The sequence below is a fragment of the Dromiciops gliroides genome, chromosome 4 (assembly GCF_019393635.1).
Source record: "Dromiciops gliroides isolate mDroGli1 chromosome 4, mDroGli1.pri, whole genome shotgun sequence".
Taxonomy (NCBI): Eukaryota; Metazoa; Chordata; class Mammalia; order Microbiotheria; family Microbiotheriidae; genus Dromiciops; species Dromiciops gliroides.
The window spans coordinates 181815216-181834983 of NC_057864.1; the positions used below are offsets into that span (position 1 = coordinate 181815216).

The following is a 19768-nucleotide window of genomic DNA, read 5'->3' on the forward strand; positions in this document are numbered from 1 at the left end:
CGCCCCCCACCCCCTACCTCCCCTGCCTTGTGCTGACATAACATGTTATTTGAACCCTAAGTTGGACTCCCTGTGTGTTCCTGGGAGTCAAGATAAGCACCAGTCAGTCTGCACCACACTGAGAAACTGCTTGTGTAGCTGGGACCCTTGTAAATTGGCAGATCCTCCTATCTTCCTGGTCCAGCAGCTCCTAAGGGAAAAGGATGCTGCTTTTGCCATCACCTTGCTTTTTTTGTCCTTTTCACAATTCTACTACACATTTTCCCCTCCTGTGCCACACCTATTTAGGAGGAGATTGCTATCTCTCCTTCCTTTGTTGTACTGTAATAAGTATGCAAACTTCTGTTTGGAGTGTGAACTCTTTGCTCTTGCTTGGGGTTCCACATGCATGTTCATTTCTTTTAAAATTTCTTTTATTTTTAATTTATGAAATAAAACAAGTATTTCCATAACATAGTGCAATAAAAAGATGACTGCATATGAAACTGTAAATCTACTATGCACAACTTACTATTCCTTTCAAATATAAAACAAAATTTTGATGTAGAGGTCTTTTAAAATGTTTTTCATTCTTCCCTCATCACATCCACCCTAGAGATGGATGCCATTAGAAACAGTTATATATATGTAAAATTATTTTATATGTACTTCTATTTATCAGTTCTTTCTCTGGATACAGATAGTGTCTTTCTTCATATGTCCTTTATAGTTAATTTGGATGTTAATATTCATGTTCATTTCTTTTAAAATAAATCTAGTTGCAACACAATGTCCCAAGGACTTGTGATATTGTTACTGGTTAATACCATGCAAGTGGAAGTTGGCTTCCAGGTTATTTTGATGTTGCCAATTTTTCCTCTGATGGGCTGGGTAATTGGAAGGTCTAGGACTAAAAGGATCAACTGTTCAGTTTTAAGCCAGTATCAGGCTTCACAATTCACTGTCATTTCTTGCATATATATAAAAAGAAAGCTTGAGTTGAAACTGATCACAAAAACTAAAAAAAAAAAAAATCCCACAACAGACACAAATGTATTTAGATGCCAAGAGAATAGATTTTTATTAAGAGAATATATCTTCAAGAGTCAAGGTAAGATGGGGGATATTATAGTCTCAGGAACGTGAAGAATTTAACTCCAAAATCTTGAATTTGAACAAGTTTCTACTGTTGACTTAGTGCATCCTGGTCAGAGTTGGCTTGCTGGGTTTCTTGGTGATGGATTCCTGCTTTTTCCATCCATTGCTGCCTCTGGAGGAGAGATGGAATGAAATGGCTGACAGTTCAGGTTAAAGTCAGGTCAGAGCTGCAACACTGCTGTGGATGAAAGTTTGACTGGTTCCCGATGCTCACACCATATTGGGATGTCAGAATTTAGCTCAATTGGTAGTAATTGGTATGAGGAAATGAGTCCACTCATTTCAAAAGGAATGATTCAGTTTTGATGATTCAGTCAGGCTTCAGCAGCAGGAGGAGCCACAGCAGGCTGGGCGGCAGCAGGTGGTCTGGCAGCAAATGGGGCGGCAGCAAGGCTGGCAGCAGGTGGTCTGGCAGCAAATGGGGCGGCAGCAGCTGGACACACAGCAGCTGGGGCGGCAGCAGGGCTGGCAGCAGCTGGACACACAGCAGCTGGGGCGGCAGCAGGGTTGGCAACAACTAGAAACACAGCAGCTTGGGCGGCAGCAAGTGGTTCTGCAGCAGGTGGTCTGGCAGCAAGTGGGGCGGCAGCAGGTGGGGCGACAACAGGGCTGGCAGCAGCTGGACACACAGCAGCTGGGGCGGCAGCAGGGTTGGCAACAACTAGAAACACAGCAGCTTGGGCGGCAGCAAGTAGTTCTGCAGCAGGTGGTCTGGCAGCAAGTGGGGCGGCAGCAGGTGGGGCGACAACAGGGCTGGCAGCAGCTAGACACACAGCATCCTTGGCCACAGCTCTGGCCAGAGCAGGTGGATCCACAACAGGAACTGACCATGATATTGGTGGGTTGAGCTTCTGGGTTTGTTTCAAGGACAGTGAGTTTCTTGAGTTTGAAAGTCTCATTGCTCCATGGGCATCTTTTATACTTCTACTAGTTGTTGTTAATTAGTTGGGGGTCTCTTTCTTCCTCATTGTTTTTACTAATTGAAATCCACTGAAGAAATTTTTCAACTTTACTTCCTGTAACTTTTTCAAATGAATCAGTCCCTTTCCTTGATCAATGAGGATGTACCTAATACTCTGTTCTTTCCTCCTGAATCACCTTTATGTTTCATCTCCTTTGTCTCTACAGGTCAACCATCAACCAGGCTTTTTTTAGACTAGATTGTGTCACCTGGTAGTTTAATAATGACTTTTCTCAAGTCATTATTTGGTTCTGGGGATATGCCAAAATATGTTGGTATATATAATTGTTTCCTTATTATGTCTCCTACTCTGGGTTCTATCATCTTTGTCTTTTTGTGTTATCTTGTGATTTATTTTTGTTGTTTTGTTTTGATTTTAAAGGTAGATTTCTCCAGCATTCTAGTATCTTGTGTATTGAGTGTCCTACTCTGTGGAGAGAGAGGTGAGGAATTATTTCTTTCCAGGGGGAAGAGTTGAGATAGAGATTCTGTCTAACAAAATCTGGAGAGGAGAATGAGAACAAAGTTTTGGTAATGGTGTCCCAGCAGATGATATAAGCAGAACCAAATCACCTATTCAGGTTTCAAGCCTACAATTTCCCCTGGGGTCCAATGTCATTAATTCACTTGCCCATATACTCCTATTGTCCCAAAAGCCAAGCCCTGCCTACTCCTTTGCCTACTATAAAGCATCCTCCTCTCCATCCCCACACTAGCTCACTGAAGCAGGAAGAAGAAACAGTCTGTGCATACTCCTTTGTGGCATCAAAAGAAATCTGAATTTGGAACTTGAAGAACTGGCTTTGAATCCAACTCTGTTCTTTTAATATTTTTTATAATCTTGATGAAGTTACTTAACTTTCCAAGTCATTTAATCTCTCCAGTTCTCAATTTCCTAATCTGTAAAACGAACTGATTGGATTCTATGATCTTTAAGATACCTTCCAATTATAAATATTTTGATTCTGCCAACCACAGATGGTAATTAGACCCAAGTATCATGTTCCCATCTTCTTATTTCTCCAATTATTTTCAAGTAAAACATCCTTGTGGGGCAGCTAGGTGGCGTAGTGGATAGAGCACTGGCCCTGGATTCAGGAGGACCTGAGTTCAAATCCAGCCTCAGACACTTAATACTAGCTGTGTGACCCTGGGCAAGTCACTTAACCCCAATTGCCTCAACAAAATTAAAAAAAAATTAAAAATTAAAACATCCTTGTCCCAGTGGACAAAACTAGGAAAAAAGCCTGGGATTGATACATGGGTAGATTCCAGCTCAATCTAAGAAAGAATGTCTTAACATTTAGATTCATTTAATAAGGAGATGCTGAACTCCCTGTTGTTGGAGGTCTTAAAACTGGATGATCATTTGGGGATATCATAGGAGATATCCATGTTTCAGGTTGAATTTGAAATACATGACCCCTGAATATAAGAGTATAAAAAAGACTAGAAATGTAGGAAGGTACTAGGTGGTGAAGGACTTTCTCATTTACTCAAATCAAAAAGAGGATTTTGCATTTGTTCCTAGGGACAACAGGTAGTCACAAGAGAAAGGGGTGGAAGGGGATGGGGCTTTCACATCCATAAACAGAGCAGATGTGCAGTCCCAGGTTCTGCCTGTTGGTTAAGGCAGGGGTTAGTGGAATTCTGAAGTCAGGTTGAGCATGGAGGGATGAAGAATATTTGAGGTACTTGCAGATAGGTTTGATTGGCTCAGCAGTAGGACACATTCCAAAATTGAATCAATTCTTGGACTGATGGCCATTGTGGAGTTGGAAAGGTGGCAAAACATATGTCTAGTCCTAGGCCTTGATTGACAGTCAATGCAGACATCAAGAGAATTCTGATGTCAAACTGCTTGTACATGGTGTGTTTGTGTGTGTGCATGTGTGCATGCACATCACCCAGAATTTAAGTGATGACCTCTCATGGGAAGGGGGCCCAACTATTTCCAGAGACAGCCTTTGACTTGACTATGGCCCTCATCATTACAAAGCTTTTTCTTACATTGAACTGAATTTTTCTGATTTCCCATCTTCCATTCAATACTCCTAGTTCTGTTCTCTGGAGTAAAAAAAGGAACCCAACAAATGGGTTCCTCATGTATAAGTGACAGCCTCAATCATTTGAGAATGCTATCAGTTTCCTGGAGATTTCTCTTCTATAGTTCCTTCAAAACATTCTTTTATTGTGTGAACTCAGTGCGCTTTACCATTCTTATTTCCCCCCTCTGAATGTCCCCTGGATTATCAATGTCCTTTTCAAATTGTGATTCCCTAAAATGAACATGATAATTGAAATGCGGTCGCATATATCATATATCAATTCAGAGTACAGTGGGGGAATTACTCTTGTTCCTTGAAGCTATGCAATATGAGTAAGTAATATGGTAGCAAATAAGTAAGAAAAAAAACAAAAACAAAATGATGCAATCTTAGGATGTAACCAGAGGTGCACAGCTTCTAGATCATAGTGTTCCTCATTGCTCACACATGATCATTTCCTTCTTTTCATGTAACTGAATTAGATGTTTTTGAAGTAGTCTTTCAGTTTCATAGGGTCCCCAAAACAATCTTTTCCCCAGGATGACCATGTCCTAAGTAAAATATGGGTATAACATCTAAACAGGAGATGGTGACACATGGAAGGCTCAATCTCTTACATTACTCATGACAGTTGCCTCCAAAGTTGAGGAAGAGGTAGAATGGATAAACTCAAATGAGCAGATTGATAAAATGCTATTATGTGAAGAAAGGAAATACTTTTGCCATTCTTTTTGGAATACAAGCAGGAAAATACCATTACTTCATTTAGAACATTAATTTTCCATCTTGCTAAAAACAACAAGGAAGTAAACTCTTACTGGTGATGGTCATCATTCAGGATGGTATATAAGATGCCCTTGACGCCAGGAGACTTTCAAACTCAAGTCACTCACTCACCTGGAAACAAATCCAGAAGCTCAGCCCATAAACACCATGGTCAGCTCCTGCTGTGGCTCCACCTGTTGTGGCCAGGGCTGTGTCTCTGGCTGCTGTGCCCCCTGCTGCTGCCGAACTGCCTGCTGCTTCCGGCCTGCCTGCTACCAGTGCATCTGTTGCAGGACTCACTGCTACAGGCCCACCTGCATTGTGTCCACCTGCTGCCGCCCCAGTTGCTGTGGGTCCAGCTGCTGCCAACCCTGCTGCCAGCCCTGCTGCCGCCCTAGCTGTTGTGTGACCAGCTGCTGCCAGCCCTGCTGTCAGCCCTGTTGCTGCCCCAGCTGCTGTGGGTCCAGCTGCTGTCAGCCCTGCTGCCAGCCCTGTTGCTGCCCCAGCTGTTGTATTTCTAGCTGCTGCCAGCCCTGCTGCCGCCCCAGCTGCTGCATATCCAGCTGCTGTCAGCCTTGCTGCTGCCCCACTTGCTGCTAAACCACCTGCTGCCGCCCAGTCTGCTGTGGCTCCTGCTGCTGAATGAACATTGAAATCTGCCCACAACTGCTCACCATCACCGGTCTACCCAAGAGAATCATGAATTCCTTTCTTGCATTCATCAGTATGAACAATAATGAGCCAAATTCTATCACCCCAGTTTGGAAACTTTAACCCCAGTTGGTTTTTTTAGCTTCTAACCTTCATCAAAACAATCTCCTTGGGGCAGCTAGATGGCACAGTGGATAGAGCACTGGCCCTGGAGTCAGGAGTACCTGAGTTCAAATCCGGCCTCAGACACTTAATACTTAACTAGCTGTGTGACCCTGGGCAAGTCACTTAATCCCAATTGCCTCACTTAAAAAAAAAACAAAACAACAATCTCCTTTATTGGTCTCTTTTCTCCTCATAGGAACATAATTATAATTTTACTCTGAATCTTTCCATTGAAAAATTTCTACCCCACCCCAATTTCATGCCTTTGATCCTGGAATTACTTAATCAGCATAACCTGCTGATTAGAGAAGTTTTCCTGCTGCACTTACCCCAAACCAACTATCTCACCCTAAGACCTGAGATATGGGCTTCCAACTGTCTCTTTCTTGGATTTCCACTTACAATGACTCTATTATCCATTTGACTATCTATATGACTCTGTTTTCAAATAAAAAAGTTAACACTTGCATTTAAAAAAGAAAGCTTGAGTAGTTTTTTATCAATTCAATCAATTTATCAATTTTATCATTTTCATCAATTACTGGGCAAATATATTTTTCAGTAGATGCAATTCAATAGACTCATCAGATTTTCATCAGAGAATCTATTATAAGTGGTAACCTAATAGTGGCTGCTTAAGACATTAACATGAAAAACATTATGGTATTAGTAGCGTGAGGAATAACTGGTTTCAAGTATAACATATACTAGCTGTGTGAACCTTGGCAAGGCATTTAACTACTCAGTTCTCCTGGCATCTCTGACTATATGTCTTCAAGTCATAGGTACATTTCTAATCTGCATTATCAGTGGAAAAACCACAGGTCTGGACAAATAATCACTAACTTAATACATAATTGAAATTTCTTGATGAATGAAACAGCACCTTTTACTTAATATTTACTCTGCCCAGGAGAAAAACAATTTAATGGCTCAAGGAAGCCATATTGATGGGAATTGAAACAATGTGAGCAGAAACATTCAATTTTTATTTCAAGACATTGCTTCAGAATTGATTGTGACTTCACAAGATAATCTATTCTGTCTTGAGGTAAATATGAGGCACAGAATTACCACCCTCTCACATACACATACAAGTAAGCTAATACAAAGAGGAAAAAAATACACTTAGCCAATCATTCTTCTTTGTATTAATTCAAGGAGCATGTTTCTTTTCTGGAACCTCACCCCCAAGAGGATCTGACTTCTCCAATAATATAGCACACATGATTTAAGTCAGTCAGTCACCTTAGTTAACAAAGTTTATTATGTGCTAAGCACTGAAAATACAAATAAAGATGAAAAAACCTGTCATAAATCTATTTGATATGACTTTTTGACATGGCTTTTTCTTCAATTATTCATATTTATTAGAGGGATTTTCTTTTTCCTGAAGTGGGGTAGGGAGATGGGAGGGAAAGAAGATTTTTACTTATTAAACTAACTTATTAAACTAACTAAATTAACTAAAAGTTTGAGAGACTTGACATATATCTGGGGCTTAAGAAAGTGAGGAAATATTGACTTGGCCTTATACACAAAACCTTAAATGGACTTTGGGAAATAGGAGATAGATTTAATCTCCTATCAAGATTTTTTAAAAAATGCTTACATTACAAGAAACTCTTTATTTGACTACCTCCAGGAATTGGGAAGCATTTGTTTTCCCATCTTTCTACTCTAGATGAACAAGAATCAACTTATTCCCACTCTATTGCCTTTTTTTTCCTCCTTTCCTATACACCATGGGGATGGGGGTGAGGAATTGACCAAACTCCTCTAACCCTGGTTACTCAAAGCTGCTTGCTGTGTGCTTGGAATCACAAGATGCAGAGGTTGATCATACCATGTGACATGCACACATAGTAACCCATGGTCAGGGAGAAACCACCATTCCCCACCAACAAGCTGCAGTGATAGATTGTCTCTGCTCTTTTGGTAGTGAAATAGTAAACTTCAGGGTTGAGAGGTTGCCAATGAATTGAACTGCAAAAGGTGACTGAGATAGAATATCAATAAGAGAACCTATCCTAGATTCCTTATTACCCCTTACTACCCCATTCTAGGCTTAAGAGCAATGATTCTTTGGGGAGGGAGTGGGGCCTCAACATTGGATAACCTAAAGATAAATGTTTCTTTGAAAGTTCCTTTACCCTTCCTCTAGCAGCAGCTCTAGGAACTAAGCTCAAAGCACCCTGTTCTACTATAATCACAGGATTCTCTCACTCAAGCCTCATTGCCTGTAATGAAATGTCTGGGACTGTTTTCTGTAAATGGAAATCCTAAAACAAGTTTTTTTCCTATTCTCCTTTTTGCTTCTCTTCCAGGAAGCTGAACAATGATGGCAATGAGTTTTTGGAATTTGACTTATTTTCTATTTTATTTGAGTTTAAAATTTTCAATGTAAGAAATCTAGTATTTGATAAGCAGAGGACCACCATAATGCCACCTGATTCACTTAGAAATGGAAGGATCATTAAAGACTGTTCAACCCAAACTCTTCAATGTATAACTAAGTTCCACAGAATGGAAATGATTTGCCCAAAATCCCACTGCTAGTAACTGTGTTATATAAGGAGGACTTTGGGATACAAAAGAGCCCTAAGAGAACCATAAGTAGAAATATGGGAGTCCCATTATTGGACAAAACTGCACATGCAGAAGAACTATTTTCTTTTCCTTTAAAAATTTTTTTTTAGTTTTAAAAATATATTTAGAATTTCCCCCAAGTTACATGTAAAAAAGGTAAAAACCAAATTTGTTTTTCACATTGATTTTTTAAAACTTTGTGTTTTAAATTTTCTTCCTTCCTACCTCCTCAACCCTCACTATGAAATAAAATAATTCAATATAAGTCATACATATGCATTTGTGCAAAACAACTTCACATTAGTCAGGTCATGAAATAAAATAGACAAAATAACTTTAGAAAGAGGAGCTAACAAATAAAATTATATTTCAATCTGTGTTCAGATACCATCAATTGTTCCTCTGTTGATGGTTTGCATTTTTTCCTACGTCGTTCTGATATCATCCTATTCATCATTTCTTTCACAATTACTATTGCTAACTGTATTACCCTCCATCCTATCCTTGAAATTTACTCTATTTTCTATCTTCCTTCACCCTATCCCTCCTCAAAAGTGTTTTGCTTTTTATTGCCCCCCAATCTGCCCTTCCTTCCTTAGCCTCTCCCACCCCCGTCCTCTTCCCCTCCCACTTTCCCTCAGGGCAAAAATATTACCATACCCACTTGAGTGTGTATGTTATTCCCTCTTTGAGAAAATTCTGATGAGAGTAAGGGTCACCCACTCCCCTGCTCATTCCCCAAATCCCCTTCACTCCATAAGCTTTTCCCTGTTTCTTTTATGTGAGCTACTTTTCCCCAGTCTACCTCTCCCTTTCCCTTTCTTCCAGTGCATTCCTCTTACCCCTTAACTTTATTTTAAAAATGTCATCATGGGTCCACTAGGTAACACAGTAGACAAAGCATTAGCCCTAGACCCAGGAGGCCCCAAGCCCAAATCCAGCCCCACTCTGCCTGGCCCACAAAAAACAAGAATAAACAAAAAATTAATGCTTTAGAGATATCATTCCTTCATATTCAATTCACACCTTTGCCCTCTGTCTAAGTATATTCCTTTCAGCTGCCCTATTACTGAGAAAGTTCTTATGAGTTAGAAGCATTATCTTCCCATGTAGGAATGTAAACAGTTCAACCTTTTAATATCCCTCCTGATTTCTTTTTCCTGTTTACCTTTTTATACTTCTCTAGGGTCTTATATTTGAAAGTCAAATTTTCTGTTTAGTTCAGGTCTTTTCATCACAAATGCCTGAGAGTCCTCTTTTTCATTGAAGTCCCATTTCCCCCAGAAAGATTATACTCAGTTTTGCTGGGTAGGTGATTTTTGGTTTTAATACCAGTTCCTTTGCCCTCTGGAATATCATATTCCATGCCCTCTGGTCCTTTAATGTAGATGCTGCTAGATCTTGTTTTATCTTTATTGTAGTTCCACAGTATTCAAATTCATTTTTTCTAGCTGCTTGCAATGGTTTCTCCTTGACCTGGGATCTCTGAAATTTGGCTATAATATTCCTGGAAGTTTTCCTTTTGGGATCTCTTTCAGGAGGTGATCAGTGGATTCTTTCAATTTCTATTTTGTCTTCTGCTTCTAGAATATAAGGGCAATTTTCCCTGACAATTTCTTGGAAGATGATGTCTAGACGCTTAATTTGGTCATGGTTTTCAGGTAGTCCAATAATTTTCAAATTATCTCTCCTGGATCTATTTTTTAGGTCAGCTATTTTTCCAAGGAGATATTTCATATTGCCCTTTATTTTTTCATTCATTTTGAATTTGCTTTATTGTGTCTTGGTTCGTTCAATCCTAATTCTTAGGCAATTATTTTCTTCAGAGAGCTTTTGTATCCCCTTTTCCATTTGGCTTTTCATGCTGTTGACTTTTTTCTCATGACTCTCCCTCATTGTTCTCATTTCTCTTTCCATTCTTTCCTCCATTTCTCTAAATCTTCCTTGTATCTCTCCCACTTTCTCTTCAAGTCCCCTTTGAATGCTTTCATGGCCTGAGACCAATTCATATTTTTTGGAAGCATTGGATGTTGTAGCTTTGACTTTGTTATTATCTTCTTCTGAGGGTGTATTCTGGTCAACCTTTCCCTCACAGAAGCTTTCTATAGTCCAGTGCTTTCTCTGTTTACTCATCTTGACTGGGAAGCAAATGTCTGATTGAAATCTGATTCTCTATGGTTGGAAGCTTGGTGTGCCTGTGCCTCTCCCCCACTGGGCCTCCACCACTTGAGTTATCCCACTGCTTCAGAACCTGGGTGCTTTGCCCCAATGCTAGCAGAGACCTCAGCTACTTCACCCTGGCACCCACCATATTCCTTCACCAGTCTGTGAGCTGAGCCTTAGAAGAAGCTGCTGGTGCTCAGAGGCTCAGAGGCCTGGAGGTGCAGTCTGTTCTGGACTGGGTCCACACCACATGCTGATCTCTTCTCTCAGCCCAGACAGCAGGTGGTCCCAGTCATCCAATTCATCCATATTTGGCTGGAAAATAGTCTCACTCTGTTCTTTTGTGGGTTGGGCTGCTCCAGGAGTTGTTTTATGGCATTATTTTTGGAAGTGTGTGGACCAGTTGTTGGAAGCTTGCAGAAGTCACAGCATTTCCTCCACTATCTTCACTCCACCCCTGTAGTAGAACGATTTTCTGGTGTGTTTTCCCCAGTTTCCCATTATTTAAATATATCCCCCTCCATTGAAACTCAATTGAAATGTGCTTTATCCTCAACAGCTCCACTGACAAAGAGGGATTCATTATCACTATATCTCTGGGGTCTGGGCATTTTCTCAGGCTCTCCTGCATTCTTGCAATGGACTTCCTCCTCATCTCTGCCTCCTGGCTTCTCTGGCATCCTTTAAGTCCCAAATAAAGTCCTCTCTTCTATAGGAAACCTTCCTCATCCCCTCTTACTTCTAGGTTTTCCCTCTCTTTTACTTACTTCTTATTTATCCAACATATAACTTCTTTAAATACTTGTTGCCTCCCCCATTGGATTGTGAACTCTTTGAGGTCAGTGACAGTTTCTTGCCTCTTAAAAAAAAATTCCCAGTGCTTAGCATAGAGCCTGGCACATATTAAGTGCTTAACAAATGTTTATTGACTTGCTGACTATCAAGTCAGGAAACAGATGGAGGCCCAAATAAATTTCTTTGGTCAATAATCAAGGGAGGTCTGATGGAATGAATAAGAATTCTCTCTGTTGTCCATGCTGTCAAGTGCATTGTAAGAGGTGGAATTGCTAAGTGGGAATTGGTCCTCAAGAGAAGCTACATTAGGGTGAGTTTAGGAGGTATGAATTCTCTCTCTTTGAGGATATTTGATGTTAGCAGAAGACATGCATATCATTGTATGATCCCAAGAGTAGAGAACATGGGGCTTTCTTGGCAGAAATTATCGACTCCTTTCATGTATGTGGGTAGTTGTGAAACTTGGTTCCCCAAGAATTAAACACAATCCTTCCCAGAGTTTTGCCTCTAAATGTCTCTAAGTGGCTCTGAAAGGAGCTTGGATTTTCTCGTTTTCCAGAGTGAGGCAAATGGACAGTAAAACAAAGGGATAGATGATAAAATAAAAAGTGAACTCATTTAACAATATTAGCCTACAATAAAGACTACAACACACATTAAAACCATGCAATGGAAACTGACTTGGCCCATGCTTTTTTGTCTCTATGGAGAAGTTGGAGAGCACATAAAGGAGGGAGACTAGGATGGGGAAGGAGCCTAAGTCCATGCCATATGAAGACAAGTTGAAACAATCTGGCTTTTTCCCCCTTTTAGCTGCCATATCACACTGCTCACTCATACTGAATCTAAACACACAAAAAGCTATCTCTTTGACTCAAAGTCTTGAAGAAGGTCATCAATCTTTCAAATACAGAGCCCAAGGTAGAGTATACTATACTAAGATTACATATTTATACTTGGAGGGACATGGAGGCTCATCTCGTCCAACTCTTTCATTTCCTAGTGAAGAAACTGAGACACAGAGGTCTTAGGATCATGGGTTAAAAGGTGAATGTGACCTTATACCATCAAATCCAGACTCCCTTTTTGTAAAAATGAGAAAGTGGAGGCACAGAAACTTGTGCAGTCATATAATATAGAGGAGTCTGTGATGAGCTCTGAACCCTTGTTTTCTTTCTTTTTTTGTTAAGAAAATGTTCATGGTTTTATTCTATAATGAGGAATTGAATATATGGAGAAATCAAGATCTGGGCTGCACATGCATCTGCTGCTTTCTCCTTCATTTCTTTGGGTTACTAGAGCAACTTATCAGTTCAGTATAAAAAGACAACCTTTTGCATGCCTTATTCTTTCTAAGGTATGTGCTGGTACAACACAAACTTCTCCTGTCAGGTGCGACTAGTCTAATGCCCAAACATCATGCATTGCACACTCAAACAGTAATGCCACTGCCACCAGGACAGTGTTCACTCACCATGGCCTTGCAGGCTTGTGTATGATACTTGGAGTGTTTGGAGGTCCTGGGGGGTGAGGAAGTGTGAATTCCTGATATTTCAGGAAGAGGAGAGATAAAGAAACAGCATGGGCAGGGGCAGCTAGGTGGTGCAGTGGGTAGAGCACTGGCCCTGGATTCAGGAGGACCTGAGTTCGGGTCTGACCTCAGACACTTAACACTTACTAGCTGTGTGACCCTGGGCAAGTACTTAACCCCAATTGCCTCACTAAAAAAAAAAAAAGAAAGAAACAGCATGGGTGCCTTATGAAGAGGAAGGTCAGCCAAAGTTGTACAGCACTAGCCTGAACATGTCATTAGTGCACACCCAAGCATCGTTGTTGTTCTTTAATAGAAATATCTGGTGGAATCCCATAATGGGGTCTTCATCAGCCTTTAGCTGCCCCACCACCATACTGAGTGTACAGCTGTCAGGAGTAGGTTGGTGGTCCTCAGCTGTGATAGTGTGCTGAATTTTCTGAAATAAAAGACTAGGCAATTTCTCCATGATGGCTGTTTTGCCTTGGAATTGCTGCCCTTCCCATGTAAAGTAAGAGGCATCAATATATATTGCTCCTAATTGGGTTCTATCATTATCGAATAATTGGTAGTAATGTTGCACAAAGCTGGATCCAAACTGCTTCTAAATTGACTTGTCTCCCATTCTGGATTCTCACCTAGCAGCAGAAACCGACAGGCTGGCATGATGGCAGCAGTGGCGGCAGTGGTGGCAACTGAGGGAGTGTGGTCCTAGACCAACTGTCCCCTTTCCAACTCCCCTCTTCCCTCTCAACCCTGGTTTTCTTGATTCCAACTCCAGTGTCTTATCCATTATATCACTTTGCCTCTACAGTGAAGGGCCTTAACTAAAGTCACTCAGGTAGAAAGAAAAAGGATAAGAAATTGATTCCAGGTCCTCTGAAATGTCACTGCATATCAATTCGATGGTCTCAGGGAGCTAGTGGAGTTGACCTCAGAGCTCTCAGATGGGTGCTGATATTACAAGGGTCACCACAATGCAAGCAGTTCTAGAAAGAAAGAAAGAAAGAAAGAAAAAAAGAAAGAAAGAAAGAAAGAAAGAAAGAAAGAGAGAGAGAGAAAGAAAGAAAGAAAGAAAGAAAGAAAGAAAGAAAGAAAGAAAGAAAGAAAGAAAGAAAGAAAGAAAGAAAGAAAGAAAGAAAGAAAGAAATGTGCAGATTTTAGGTCCCTATAATGTGGAGACTTTCCCAAAGTTTTCAAGATAAATGGCTTATGGAAACATGATATAACACACAGTTTTGGCTATTCTAAGTAATCCTCATTTCCTCATCTACCCCTCGGCTCATACTTAGTACCATAGTCTTCCTCATTGCTCATAAGTGATTTTTCTTCTCTTCTCACAACTTCATTCTAAATTTCTGGAATAGTTTTTTTGGTCATTGTTTCATACTGCACCAAAAATGATCTTTCCCCTGGAATTACCATTTTCCAAGTAGACTGCAGATTAACCCCTAGACAGGAAAAGGTGACACATGGTAAAGATCAATGTCTTACTGTCACATGACTCATTACAGTTGCCTCAAAGTTTAGGAAGAGGCATAATGGGTAAACTCAGATGAACAGATTGGATAATTGCTAATATGTGAAGAAAGGAAATACTTTTGCCATTATTTTTAGAATACAAGCAGGAAAATACCACTTTAGAACATTAATTTTCCATCTTGCTAAAAAATAACAAGGAAGTAAGCTCCTACTGGTGATGGTCATCATTCAGGATAGTATGTAAGATGCCCTTGGAGCCAAGAGACTTTCAAACTCAAGTAACTCATTCACCTGGAAACCAATCCACTAAGCATCATGGTCAGCTCCTGCTGTGGCTCCACCTGATATGGCCAGGGCTCTGGCTCTGGCTGCTATGCCCCTTGTTGCTGCCCGACCACCAGCTGCTTCTGGCCTGCCTGCTACCAGTGCATCTGTTGCAGGACCCACTACTACAGGCTCACCTGCATTGTGTCCACCTGCTACCACCCCAGTTGCTGTGGATCCAGCTGTTGCCAGCCTTGCTGCCTCCCCACCTGTTGCAGAACCACATGCTTCTGTCTATCCTGCTCTTCCTGCTACTGAGTGTTGAAATTTATCCATACATGCTCACCATCACCATTTTCCCTAAGAGAATCAAGAATTCCTTTCCTTGTATTCATCAATATGAACAAATCTCATTGAAGAGCTGAGTCCCATCATCCCAATTTGGAATCCTTAACTGCAGTTGCTTTTCTAGCTTCTGTTCTCCATCGCAACTATCGTCTCTGTTGATCTCTTTTCTCCTCATAGAAACCAGTGTGGAATTTATTCAGAATTTGTCTGCCTGGAAATTTACAAAATGCACCAAATTCTATGACTTTGCTCTTGGAATCCCTTGAATATCATTACCCTCTATTTAAAGGCTTCCTCTTGGGTTTACTCAAACACAAATATCTCATCCTAATATCTTGGACTTGGGATTCTAATGATGTCATTCTCTTTCCTGGATTTCCTTATACAATTACTACCTTGTCTTACTGTCTGTCTCTTTCTTAATTAAAAATAAGATTATGGAATAAAAAAATAAACTCTCACTTGTCTTTCTCCTCTTCTATTTTCTCCCCTATTTCATTGGCAAATACATTTTTCATGAGTTGAAAGAAAAAGCCTATGAACTATAATCTTATACTTGCTGAGTAAGACATGAACATGAGAGACATCAGAGTATTTATTAGTGGAGGAAAGAATATCTTCTTTGAAGTCTGACGTACTAACTGCACGAACCTGGCCAAGACACTTAACCACTCAGCATTTCTGGCAACCATAAGATTATATATATTTAGGTCATAGATGAATGTCCAATCTGCATCACCAGTGGAAAATTATAGAGTTGGCCAAAAATCTTTTAATTAACAAATACATGAAGTTTTTTATGAATAGAGCAGTTCTTTTTACTTATCATCTACTCTCTTCAAGAAAAAATTTGAAAGCCATATTGATTGGTAAAGACAGAAAAAATGTGAGCAAAACCACATTCAATTTTTATTCCAAATCATTGTTTCAAAATTGATTATGATCTATGACAGTCACAACTTCACAAAATAGTTTATTCTGGTCCCAGAGAGCAATATAAGGTACAGAATTACATGCACAAACACACACACACACTTGTCTTATGTCTGAGGCTTTATTTGGGCTTGGATGCTCCTGGGTCCAGGGCTGGTGTTTTGTCCACTGTGTCACCTAGCTGCCCCATGATGACATCTTTAAAATAAAATTAAGGGGTGAGAGGAATGCACTGGGAGAAAGGGAAAGGGAGAGATAGAATGGGATAAAGTGTTACATAAAAGAAACAAGAAAAAACATATGGAGTGAAGGGGAAGATGGGGGAGGAGCAGGGGAATGAGTGAGCCTTACTCTCATCAGAATTGGCTCAAAGATGGAATAACATACACACTCAAGTGGTTATAGTAATATATCTTGCCTGCAGGAAAATGGGAGGGGAAGTGGATAAGGGGGGAGGGGTGAATGAAGGGAGTGCAGATTGGAGGAGGTGGCAGTAAGAAACAAAACACTTCTGAGGAGGGATAAGATAAAAGAAGATGGAAAATAGAGTCAATATCAAGGGGAGAGAATAGGATGGAGTGTAATACAGTTAGCAATAGTAACTGTGAAAAAAAGATTTGAAGCAGGTTTGTCTGATAGGTCTTATTTGTCAAACACATAGAGAACTGAGGCAAATTTGTTAAAATGGAATCCATTCCCCAATTGGTAGATGGCCAAAAGACATGAAGTTTTCAGATGAAATAATAAAAGCCACCTATAGCCACATGAAAAAATGTTCTAACACACTATTGGAGGGATTTAGGTCAAAACAATTCTGGGTACTACATCATATCAATTTGATTGGATAATAGGACAGCAGAGGAGAATGACAAATGTTATGGGGGATATGGGGAAAGTGAGACTTTAATACACTCTTGGTAAAGTTGTAAACTGATTCAAACATTCTGTAGAGCAATTTGAAACTATGGCCAAAGGACTACAAAATCATGTATACTCTTTGACCTAGCAATACCACAACTAGGTTGTTACCTTAAAAGAGATTTAAGAAAAGTTAAATTTGAAATTGGGGTGATGCTCAACAATTGGGGAATGGATGAACAAATTGGGGGATGAGATTAGGATGAAACTATTGTGTTGTAAGAAATGATGAGCAGGATGCTATCAGAAGGACTTATGAAAAATGTAATACATATACAGAGAAAGAATTGATGGTTTCTGAATACAGATGGAAGTATAATTTTTTTGTTAGGTCTAATGTGGAAATGTTTTGCATGACTGCACATGTATAATTTATAATGAATTGCTTGACTTCTTAAGGAGGGTGGAGAGGGAGAGAGGAAGAGATTTTGGAACTCAAAATTTTAAAAAATTGATGTGAAAATTTGTTTTTTTGTTTTTGTTTTTGTAAGGCAATTGGGGTTAAGTGACTTGCCTAGGGTCACACAGCTAGTAATTGTTAAGTGTCTGAGGCTGGATTTGAACTCAGGTCCTCCTGAATCCAGGGCTGGTGCTCTATCCACTATGCCACCTAGTTGCCCCTGAAAATTTGTTTTTACATGTAACTTGGGGAAATTTCTAAATAAGTAAATAAAATGTAAATTTTTTCTTAAAAATACAAAAAAAAAAGAATTCTGTTTCTCTGAAATGATCTTTTCCCCTTGTTGATGACAGAAAAGATCTTCATCCAATGACAGTCATTCACCAACTCTATCCATAATGTGACAGAAAGATATGACAAAGTGATCCATGGAAAACTGCAAGTCACACAATCACATGGGTAGCTCACTGCATATAAAGGAGCTCAATGAGTGCATATATAGGTTACATTTGTATGTGAATGACTTGGGGAAAAAGAAAAATGAAGAACTTTATTGACTTTGTACAGATTGACTTGGTACACTTTCTAAGACACAGAGGCTAGTTGACCACTTGGGAAGTATATGATTGTCAGTATTCTTTTGGAGCACAGGTTAAACTAAATTACTGCTGAAAACACTTTGAAATGTGCAATTCTGTGACTTTTAGAATTGCTCAAGGAATGATAAAGAGAAAGAATTAGTCAAGCAACTTGACTCATGTAATTGCCAGGAAGTTTTATTTAGAAGTTAAGAAACGGGGGGGGGGGGGGGGGGGGCGGAGTGAAGATAGCGGAGAGGAATCAGCAAGCTGCCTGAGCTCTCCTTCTGTTCCCTTAAAAAGAACATTAAATCAAGCCTCTGGACAGATTCTGAAACTACAGAACCTGAAAAGAGACAGAGAGACACAGTCTTCCAACCAGAGACAATTTAGAAGACTTCAGGAAAAGGTTGGTCTGACTTGGGCAAAAGGGAGGTGCAGCACAGGGCAGCAGCCTAGCGCTGAGGCGGTCAGGGCAAGTCAGCAGGAAGCTGCAGGACACAGTGAAACAACTGAGGTCCCTAGAACCTGGCTCAAAGATCTGATGGCCCAGTAGGACAGTGGAAAAACCTACCTGCACCAGCCAAGAGGGGAAGTTGCCAGCTGTAGGGCCAGGAACAGGACAGGCGTGACTAGGCACAATGATCTAGTGCACTCAGACAGGAAGTGCAGGGGGGCGAACTGCACATACTCTAAAGGCCTCAGAGTAAAAAGCCAGCCACACAGCACCTATACCCCTGCACAAGAAGCCCAAAACAGGGACCCTGGTGCCCCCAGAGCAGACCTTAACTTAAAAAATAAATGAGAGTAAAGGTAAAAGTCTGGAGCAGAATATATTATGCTTCACCTAAAGTAAAAAAGGCAGGGGTAGCAATCCTTATCTCAGACAAAGTGCAGGCAAAAATAGATCTCATTAAAAGAGATAAGGAAGGAAACTACATCTTGCTAAAAGTTACTATAGATAATGATGTAATATCAATATTAAATATGTATGCGCCAAGTGGTATTGCATCCAGATTCTTAGAGGAGAAGTTAAACGAGTTACCAGAGGAATTAGACAGTAATACAAGTGGGGGATCTGAATCTCCCCCTCTCAGAATTAGATAAATCTAACCTAAAAATAAATATGAAAGAAGTGAAAGAGGTGAATAGATTACTAGAAAAGTTCGACATGATAGATGTCTGGGGAAAACTGAATGGGGATAGAAACGAATGTACCTCTTTCTCAGCAGTACATGGCACTATTAATATAATCAACCACATCAATAAGAAAATTAACCAAAATGATATGATTATCTCAATAGATGCAGAGGAAGCTTTTGACCAAATACAGCACCCATTCCTAATAAAAACACTAGAGAATATAGGAATAGGTGGAGCTTTCCTTAAAATAATAAACAGTATCTACCTAAAACCATCAACAAGCATTATATGCAATGGAGATAAATTAGAGGCCTTCCCAAAAAGATGAGGAGTGAAACAGGGATGTCCATTATCACCCCTATTATTTAAGATTGTACTAGAAATGTTAGCTTTAGTAATCATAGAAGAAAAAGGAATTAAAGGAATTAGAATAGGCAAGGAGGAAACAAAACTATCATTCTTTGCAGATGATATGATAAAGAATCCTAGAGAATCAACTCAAAAATTACTTGAAACAATTAACTTTAGCAAAGTAGCAGGATATAAAATAAATCCACATAAATCATCAGCATTTCTATACATGACCAACAAAGTCCAGCAGCAAGAGATAGAAAGAGAAATTCCATTTAAAGTAATGGTAGATAACATAAAATACTTGGGAGTCTACTTGCCAAGACTTATCCAGGAACTCTATGGACACAACTACCAAACACTCTTCACACAAATCAAATCAGATCTAAATAATTGGAAAGATATCAATTGCTCATGGATAGGCAGAGCTAATAGAATAAAAATGACAATACTACCTAAATTAATTTACTTATTCAGTGCCATACCCATCAGACTACCTAAAATTTATTTTATAGAGCTAGAAAAAATAATAACAAAATTCATCTG

General features: G+C 39.8%; 1 protein-coding gene and 2 pseudogenes across 3 annotated transcripts in view; 1 reads left to right on the top strand and 2 right to left on the bottom strand.

Annotated features, from left to right (window-relative positions):
- Positions 1-1458: 1458 nt before the first annotated feature.
- LOC122755413 (keratin-associated protein 4-4-like) overlaps positions 1459-19768 on the bottom strand; it is an 83383-nt gene continuing 65073 nt past the window's right edge. For 2 of the 3 annotated variants that reach the window (XM_044003831.1, XM_044003827.1), the window contains one exon: positions 1459-1890. In XM_044003831.1, coding sequence (XP_043859766.1) covers positions 1459-1890 — 432 coding nt within the window. Of the gene's footprint in view, positions 1917-19768 lie in introns of all 3 variants that reach the window. The other variant, XM_044003824.1, reaches the window with a different exon arrangement.
- LOC122755415 lies at positions 5080-5553 on the top strand (annotated as a pseudogene).
- On the bottom strand, positions 13047-13430 carry LOC122755416 (annotated as a pseudogene).